The 10,175-nt window shown below is 39.6% G+C and overlaps 1 protein-coding gene across 1 annotated transcript in view; it reads right to left on the bottom strand.

The window, feature by feature from the left end:
* Positions 1-9,883, bottom strand: part of prom1a (prominin 1a) — a 50,119-nt gene extending 40,236 nt beyond the window's left edge. The window contains exon 1 of the mRNA XM_037675472.1: positions 9,693-9,883. Coding sequence (XP_037531400.1) covers positions 9,693-9,883 — 191 coding nt within the window. The remainder of the gene's footprint in view (positions 1-9,692) is intronic.
* Between the last annotated feature and the right edge of the window lie 292 nt (positions 9,884-10,175).

Genomic DNA, 10,175 nt, shown 5'->3' with positions numbered 1-10,175 from the left:
AAGTTAATGTACTAAAAGTTAATGTACTAAAAATCAATGTACTAAAAATCAATGTACTAAAAGTTAATGTACTAAAAGTTAATGTACTCAAAGTTAATGTACTAAAAGTTAATGTACTAAAAGTTAATGTGCTAAAAGTTAATGTACTAAAAGTTAATGTACTACACCACAAGCAACCAAGTTTCAATCAACCATCCATGTAGGCACATCTTTGAACACAGAACAGGCACTGTGTATATATAAAGAAAACAAACAAACAAACAAACAAACAAAATCTTTGTTATGATACAGAACTCTGAATCAATATACTTCATTGTACCTTGAAAGAAAATTATATTTGATTATTTTCTTAAACGTAAAACTAGATCTACTCTCTGGATTCTTTAGACGGACTGTTCCACAGATTTGTTCCATAAACAGAAAGACAACGATCCATTTGTTTAGTTCTGACTTCAGTTTTTTATTTTATTTTATTTTTTATCTCTGATCCTCTCAGAAGTTAAGGGTGCTGTTCACCCAGGAGGTACCACATATGGGAGAAGATAAAAAAAGTAACTTCTTATGTGAAACTAAAATGATTGTTTTTATTCTGCATTTGTGTGCCCTGAGTTCAACCAGTCATGAGAACAGACAGATTACAGCAGCAGCCATCTTTTAAATGAAACAGGTGCTGACTCAAACAACACGGAGCTGAAACAATGGATCCTAGTGGATCCTGATAGATCCAGATGGATCGTGTTTCTCCTGGACAGTCGCTCAGACACACTGTGAGGATTACACCGTGTCTTAAAAGGTAACAGGAGCTGTTTATTCCATGCAGCTCATGTTTTGTTTTATGAACAATCTTTTATTGAGTGATAATCAAAAACTTATTTAAAACGTCTTCAGTCGATCCAAAATGCTGCTGCCAGAGTCTTAACTGGAGTTACTGGGAGAGATCATATCTCTCCAGTTTTAGCTTCTCTCCAATGGCTCCCTGTCAAATCCAGAATTGAATTCAAAATCCTACTAATCTACAAAGCCCTCAACAACCTAGCTCCATCTTATATTACAGATCTTATTGTTCCATATTTTCCTAACAGAGCACTTTGTTCTCAGGCTGCAGGTTTACTTATGATTCCTAGAGTTTCCAAAATCAGAATGGGAGGAAGATCTTCCAGTTCTCAGGCTCCTCTCTTGTGGAACCAACTTCCAGTTTCTGTCCGTGAGGCTGACACATTGTCCAGTTTGAAGACTGGGATTAAGACTTTCCTTTTTCATTAATCCTATAGTTAGTTCGACTTGGGTTTCCTGACCTGGAGGATAAATTGACCTCATTTCATCAAATTGTTACAAATTAATACAAATTAATAATTTGTATTTGCAATCATTTTTCTACTTTAACATGTTTTTTATTTATTTATTATTTTATTTTTATCTTTCCTCCTAGAGAGGACCTGCTCTCCTCCATTCTGTGTCCGTTTCTACTTCCTGTCCTCTCAAACGCAGCCGGTCGAAGCAGATGGCCGCTCGTCCTGCTAAAGAAACGGGAGTTTTTCTTTCCACTGTCTCCTCTGTTCTTGCTCAGGATGGGAGACTGTGACAAATTGTCTTTTTTAATGTGTGTGTGAATGTTTCTGTTCCTGAGACGACTTCTGTTGTGACTTGGAGCTATAGAAATAAACTGAATTGAATTATAATCTTGTTTTCTAGTGTATTCAGTTTAGAAGCAGCTATAATTTAACTCAGCTGCCAGAATATTCAGTTGCCCCTCGTTATTATTATTCAATAAAAATGTCACAGTCTCCTTTTCCTGTATCCGTCATTTTCTTTTTCTCTTCCGAGCTCTTGGGTCACTGTCGGACCCACCGTCTTGTTAGCTTTTGTCTAACCAGACAATGAATAGTTCATTTCTTTGACTCTGAGACTTTTGCAGATTTATTTTTATTTTTTGGCTTGGCTGCTTGTCCTTCCTATAAGTCTGCTGTGCGTCCCATCAGAGGACTTGCTGCAGCCGTTCGGGGGCAGACAACTGACCATTAACTCGACGGTAAACAGTCCTGGGACGATGCGAACGCCACAGTCTGAGCCGCAGCCTGCAGGGCACTGGGACTGCGTGGCAATATAGTATAATTTAAATTCAAACTATTTAAGCATTTTTACAAGTTGTATTTGCCGAATTATTTAATTCAAAGTATGGTCTTTTAAAATCATAGGCAGGTATACAGCATTTTCAAGCTTGCAGTAGCCTTGGCCTCCACAGATTAATCTTCAACCACCCCAATCATTTGGGGACAACATCATTTTAAGCTTCACATAAACTATAAGGCGTAGTTTCAATGCTTGGGGTGGCTAGTTTACATTTGATGGTGGTGGCCATCTTGGATTTTGGCGTGGCAACCTAACTTTTGAACGTGACCTTCTTACCCCTAGATGCAGACACACACCAACATGAAGTCGGTACCTCAGATATTTTTAAAGTCATCATGCTCACAACGTGGAAGAATGGAGAGTATTTCCATTTCCCCTCTTCGCGCTGCGACGGGAACAAAACGCTTAAATGGAAAAAGGAATTTGGTTTAAGAAAGAAATGCTTCTTTAAATCGCACTGTACATGAGAATATAACGTATTGCCTTAAGAATACTTGGAGTACTTCAATACATGGATGTGTTGGATTTTTTAACTATACAGCATGCTCATATAGATAGATTTTATACGTTTTACTTGATTTTAACCTTGTACTGGATATTTTAGGCTTTGCTGTCCCTGAGACAAAACGATGTGGCGTGAGAGTGAGGAAATAAATATCATCATCTAAAACAGACTCTGGGATTCTGGGACTTTGTGGATCTTGTGGTCTTGGATTATGTTCAGGTACGAGCTTTAACACACGGAACCGTCTGCCTTGGCTTTCACGTGCACGCCCCTGAACACACTGTGCATGGCATCTACTTTATCTTTAATAAGACCCCCATATAATTAGCAAAATAACCATGAATCACTAAGCCCATAATTTTAGGACCTTATGTGTTAATACTGTTGGACACCCAGCGACTGAAATAGACCGCTGAAGTGCATGCTGGGTAACAGCGTGAGGCAGAGGTCTTCCACTCGGCTGCAACAAAAGGAATAATCTTTCATTTTATTATCATAAATCCACACTGGGGTCAAGTGGAATCAGAGCTGATGAGAAGCGACTCGAACAGCTTCTGCTGCGCAGCTAATGAGCGGAGCGGTCGTACGATGGCTGGCACACAAAACGCAACACGTCGTCTCAAAATAATCCACGTGCACGAGAGCTAAGACGTGATATGCTGGGGCATCTGCACATGCACTACAGCTGCTGAGGAGATATGCTCCAAATCAAGCTCAGAGCCGCACACCCTTCATTTTAAACCAACGTATTTCACTGAAGATGAAAACGTGCGTGTTTTATTCATTTATTTTTGGTTTTCAAGTTTAGATTGTAAAAATTTGAATGTCGGCTAATCAGGATGTCTCATCCTCAAACTCTGTTTCAACCTGCATGAGCGAGCACAATAAATATTAATCTAATTAAAAACAGCAAAACATGCTGAACATGGATTTGTTGGAGAGGCGTCAGACAAGGGTCATGTATTTAACGAGTATTTCTCTGACTAAATGTAACTTTTACAGAACTATTCATGGATTTTTGTTTCTCACATCAATATCTGAAAACATTGTACAGTAAATTAGACTTTGATTAGTTGTTTGTTAAACTGATGCCGACACAATCTGATTTATTTTACAGCTGTTCCTTTTTGGCACTTTTTGACACCCTGTGCTACGATTTAAAGCTCTGATTAAAACGTAATTAGAACGACATTTTACATGAAGTACTTGCCACTTAACGTGGGCCTGTCAATCAGCACGTCTTAACTTTAGACTTTTTATACTTGGTTTAAATGATTTTTAGCTGTGGGTGAAAGTGGTTAATGTGATGTCATTCACGCATTCTCATTTATGTTTGCAGCTTACTGGCCCCTCCTTGAACATTTTGCCCTTATCATCTTTACAAAGTTATGCAAAAATACCAATGTTGTCATGGCAACATCAGTATTTGTTTCTGCAACATTTTATTTGTCCACTTCCTGTCGCATAAAACATGAAAATCCTTGTAGTTAGCAAATTATAAATATAATGGGGATGCTTCAAAGGTACTTTCTTATGCACATTAACTCTGTGCTGACATGCAGTAAACTATTTATTATAGAAATATTTATTTCTGTGTAAATATGCAAAATAATAAAATGCTGAATTTTCACAGAAGCTTAAATTTACATTTTGCATGATATATTTTACTTAAAAGACTGAAAAATAATATACATGGTTCTGTAACGGGTGTTTACAGTCCACAGAGTATGTCTGGTTCTTCAAGCAGGACCGACTCCTTCAAAACCTGCTGGTCCAGTAGGTCAGCAGCTTTAGAACGCTTCTAAACGTCAAATTACTAAGAGGTGAAGGTTTCATTATCTGGAGTACAAACTATTTAAATATTTAGGGATAAGAAACAAGCCTAAAAGGCTGTAATGAATGGCATCATAAATCAAGTCTGAAAGCATCACTTCCATGTTTCAGTTCTAAAAGACAATGCTGATAAACTCAGTTCCTCCATGACATAACTAATGCACAGTTTGTTCTATCATTCCACACAAAACGCCGCATATAAACTAGTGTATAAACAGGACAGAAGATGTATGACCTTTAATTTAAACCAACAAAGTCCATGCTCAATAACCCAGGTATACAATCCAACATTTTTCAGTCAGTTCATCTGGACAGTTTCTTTTTTTGCTGAAACATTTCACTTTCCATCCAGAAGGCTTCATCAGTCAAAGAAACACACAACACAAAACTGATTCTTCCCCCAAACAGCTTACTCCAAAGTGGAACAAACCAGTTATGTTGGTGCTAAGATGGTGTCTTTGACACGCCCCCTCCTCCGGTGCCGGCCCTCTTCCTCATCAACAGTCATGTCAAAATGGTTCAAAACCAACAAAGTCCATGCTCAATAATCCAGGTATACAATCCAACAATTTTCATTCAGGTTATCTGGACAGTTTTTTTTTTTTGTTTGTACTGAAACATTTCACCTTCCACATTTAATTTGAACCTTTAAATTTAATAGTTTAATTTAACCTTTTATGACCTTTAATTTATATATTTTTTAAATATATATATATTAAAGGAAGGAAGGAAGGACGGACGGACGGATCTATGTATGTGTAAACTGACCACTCCAATCATTTCAGAAAACTATGCTTCTTAGTTTTTATATTACTTAAAAGTATAGTTTCCTCAAATGACTGAGGTGGCCCTTTAGATCAGTCTATGGTGGTGAAGGCCACCATTGGCCACCCCCTGGCTCCTCCAGTGCACTTGGTCGTGGATAAAATTGATCCCTCCACTCGCCAGGATCATTCACTCTGCGCTGCCTCGGACAAGCAATAAAAAAAAAAAAAAAAAAACTTCATAGTGTAACTCGTGCCCACTTGAATATCCTGCAGCAAAAACATTTAGGTTTACTTCATTCCCTGTTTAATTCCAGTCCGGAATAACACTCATCCTGAAATCTACATTCACTGCTCAAATCCCTCGGCGACAGGGACATCGGTGTACGGCTTATTTTTAATTCATAGCTTATCCTTTGCTTTTTGATGTTCTCACCCTTCCCTCGTTTTCTTCCACACCCTAATCTGACTTTAGCTCTTTGTAGAAAATAAATATCACTGCTGCCAGTCCTGTGTGTCTGGCTGTCAACCTCGTTGTGGCAGTGAGAAGCAGTGAGTCGGGGCCGCCTGCCTTCCTCCACAGCCTGTAACTGCTTCATTAGAGTCTCTGCTGCATCTCTGCCTGGTAGCTGGGGAGATTTAATAAGAGCTGTGAAGATGCTCCCAGACTCCTGCGTCTCGGCTGCTGGGATGTTGCCGTGGAATGTCTTTTAACGCTCAGACAGAAAGTCAAAGAACATCAAATTAGGTACACTCCTGAAGTCTTTTACTGGAGCAAAAGAGCAAATGCAGCCTTCTCAAAGCTTTTATCCTGAAGATTCATTTCCAACAGTCACTGAGACAGAGAACCAGGGACAAAAGAAGATTGAATTTCTCGTGGTCCATTTTCTGAGAAACGGGTTCTAAAAGTCACCGGCTTGTCTTTTCCCTACGCTGTTCAACACTGAATACCTTCAGTCAGTCTGAAATGATCCGTTCTATCTATAGAGGATCTACTTTCTCTACTGACAGAGGGGAATTCTTCCGTTTGTACTCTCTTACTTATTCCAGTTGGCCCCAAAAAATACAATTTAATAAAAATGCATGCTGCCTCTGTACGTCAAACAGAAAGTTAGTCAACTCTTTATAATATTCCAGACTTCTTTTACAGGTAAATAAAGTCAAACAGTCCAACTCCAAAATAATCCAAATAGTGGTTGTAACGCAGTGACATTATAATCTATAAATCTTGGGCGTGCAACTCATTTAGGAACAGATGGCAGCTTGGAGGGGATGAACGGAATCGAGCAGCTTGACTAAAATAAGCTTCAGAACAGACGATACAAACATTCACTGCTACTCATCACAAAATTAGAGCAAAAATAACTCAGAAGTTTTAAGGAATATACTTTGTTTCAGAGCAACAGTGTATAATTTATGTGGTTTAGGGAAATCCAACTGAACAGATGAAATAATTTATATCAAACGGTGCGATTTATAAGTTTATCCAGCAGATCTCAGATATGCACGTCTGTGGGTCTGTTCAGCTGAATCAGCCAAATAACAACAAAAAATCATACGAACGCTTAAATCACATGTTTGACCTACATTAGACTTTAGTCTGTAGGTAAACAAATATGATGGAGTCAGACAGGCGTGCCACCTTTGAGAAAATATTTAGGTGGGAATGTAATCTGCTGCTAAACATGAAAGAAAACAAGAAAGAAATAAAGAAGAGTGGGGGATCAGTCAGGGAAGTAAAGCGCCAGAAAGACAAACTTCTTCTAGGTCGGTGTGTTTGCCGTTTCAATCTAATCTATAGAAACTTTACAAATCTGGGCTTAAATGTGTACAACACATGAGAAATGTACTTCTCCATCCCACCCCAGTCATTAAAGTTTGGTTATAATTAAACATTTTGAATCTGAGAGAAAATAAGACTGAATCATGCTCTTTGACACGTTTGGCCTCTTGGCTTCATAAAGTCTCTGCTGTCAGGGAGCAGGGTTATGCTTTGGCAGCGGTTTCAAATCAGACAAACAGATGCAGTTTGTAAAATCATTTATTTTTCCCAGTTAGGACTAATTGTCAAGGTGAAGTCAAACCTCCCTACCCAATAACTTGGGGATATGATTCATGCAGAGATTTCCTCCCAGTTAGATTACTGGAATCATTTGTTTGTTGCTTTAGATAAATCATCTCCACATCGTTTACAAACTGTCCAGAATACAGCAGCTTGTTTTTTTAACAGGTACTAAAAAAAAACTCGTTCTGTCCTCCCTCCATTGACTTCCTGTCCATTTTCAGATTGATTTTAAGATTTTACTGCTGGCTTTTAAAGTCCTAAAAGGTCTGGCCTCATCATACTTATGGGATCTCCTTAATGTCTACAGGGCGGTCAGAGCATGCTGGTCAACCCAACAGTTTCTCTCAGATGTTTCAAGGTCCAAACTAAAATATAAAGAAGTGAACACAATTGCTGCTCCAAACTTGTGGAGCAGCTTGGCTCTTTATAAACAAACAGCTGAAAGTGATGAGTTTAAAATGTATCCTTACATCCATTTGCTCCAACTGGTTAACAAACAAACTGCAATCTGTGAGGATCCACAACTTCTCCTCCTCCACCTTAACCCTCAGCACTGGCTCCCCTCAGGGATGTGTGCTGAGCCCCCTCCTGTTCACTCTGCTCACGTATGATTGTGCAGCTACCCATCCAGGCTGTCACATTGTAAAGTTTGCAGCATCAACGTGTGGCATGGAGGCTGCACAGCTGCAGAAAGAAGAGCTTTGCAGAGAGTGGTGAAGGCTGCACAGAAGATGTTGGAGTCAGCCTCCCCACCATCACAGACATCCACACCTCCAGATGCAGGAAGAGAGCCACCTGCATCATGAAGGACCCCACTCACCCAGCACACACACTTCTTGCCCTGCTCCACTCAGGAAGGAGGTTCAGGAGCATTAAGTGTAGAACCACTAGACTGAGGAACAGCTTCTACCCTGAGGCTGTTAGACTCATGAATCTCTAACCAGAATAATCACAGTGAAAAAAAAATCACTGTAATGCCACTTGACTGTTGACATGTGCTGCTGATTATCCATGTTGCTGATCTTATGATGCTGATTTATTCCAAGCTGCTGTGTTCATTCATACTCATCTGCTCACACAGACTCATGTTCGTGCTGCTGTTGTTCAGCGTATTGATTTTGTACTACTAGTGGATTCTTAGTTTAGCATATTTCTTAGTTTATATCTTAGATCTTTTAACTGTTTTTCTTTACAAAACTATACTTTTGCTGGATGTAACTGGGACCCTGTGTACACAGTTTTGTTCCACCACATGTACTGCATGTGGTGCAAATGACAAATAAAGAAACTTTGACTTTAAAACCTTTATGTTTCCTTTGGCGTTTGATTCAGGCAGAGTTTGGCGATGGGTTTCTGTATTTTGTTTTGGCTTTACTTATTTTTACTTACATTTTTCTTATATTTATTGCTTTTATTGAGCTTACTTTATAGTTTGACAGAATTGTAAAGCACACTGATCAGTTTCTGTTTTTGACATCGCCACACATATTTTCAGTCACTTCGGCTGTTTCCGTAGGTAAACAAACATGTTGTAGTTTGTAGCTGTTCTCTAATTTTGCTTTAAAAAAACATTTATGGACACAATAATATCAATATGAAAAAAAAAGTTTTTTTTTGGGGGGGGCTGTATTAATGACATTGTAACAAGTAACTTTAAGATAACAGTAAAACTCACATCTTTGGAAGAAGAGAACATTTCGGTGGAAATTGAAAAGAGCATGTAAGAGCATGACCTTCCTTTTGGCAGCCTATCTTCTTATTAAAAATATCTGAGTGTTTGGGGGCTCAGAGTCCAGACTAATTACAGCTGCAGGCCATAATAAAGTCAGCAAGTACAGCATTAGTTATAGACTACAGGAATTAATTTCACCTTGTTACACTTACTGCAGTCTCATCAGTGAAAATCATTACGTGCATCTAGAAACATCCTGAATGCGATGTATGCACTCAGGTGCATATGAAAAATGTCAGGGAGAATAATAAAGTGTATTACACAAATCATGTATTCATCAATTTGTTGTCATTTATGTTGATAACGTGAAGACTTCTTGATCCCAGTGAGTGGAAGCTCTCAGGATGCTCCTGCAGGTTTTTGTGATCAGTGCTTAGCCTGAACACGAGTATGAAGGGTGCTGCCACAAACAATCTACAGTAGGACTTTACTATATATAGCAAGTAGCATGGGGGATGGTAAAGGCTGATGACTGTGTTTGACCAGAGGAGGAGTGTGTCTGGAGTGTGTTTGTGCATGAATGCACGAGTGCAACACTGTCAATAACAGTCATGTCGCCGGCTTGCAATCAGCGTGTACGCAAACACTTAAAGGACGTTTTCGTGCAAACAGATTTCTGTGTTCCCTGCCTATACATGTCACTTGTGCATGTGTCACACTCACGTGATGACCAGCGAGGTGGAGAAGAGTAATGTTCCCAACAGGCCACGCTGGCAGTCTGCATTCTTCCTCTGGCGCTGGTGCATCTCGCCGCCGCAGTTGTCACAGCAGCGACACATGCAGAAGAAGAGCCCCACTATCGGCATGAGGACGGCGAACAGCAGGCCCACCGCTGCACAGATGACAAAGCCCATCTCGTAGTAGATGGCCTGGGGTCGGCGGAGGAAGAACGAGAGGAGACATGAGATGAAGAACGAGGGAGAGATCGTATGAGGAATCATAAAGGAGGTTGTGAAGGGACCACAAGGTGATTGGAGATTCAAACGAGGAGTTTGGGAGTGATGGAGAGAAGAACAGGTGCGTTAATTAAGGTGTACAAGAGGAGAAGGAAGGACACACATGGAGGCCAATTATAACTCGAGCAACACATTTTAAGAAACCAGCTTTAAAACCTCTCTATTGCATCCTTCCAGTGTATTATTCACT

Source organism: Nematolebias whitei, chromosome 4, assembly GCF_014905685.2.
Source record: "Nematolebias whitei isolate Nwh7 chromosome 4, NemWhi1, whole genome shotgun sequence".
Lineage (NCBI taxonomy): Eukaryota > Metazoa > Chordata > Actinopteri > Cyprinodontiformes > Rivulidae > Nematolebias > Nematolebias whitei.
The sequence above is the reverse complement of the archived record's forward strand: the minus strand, read 5'-3'. Positions and strand labels throughout refer to the sequence as shown.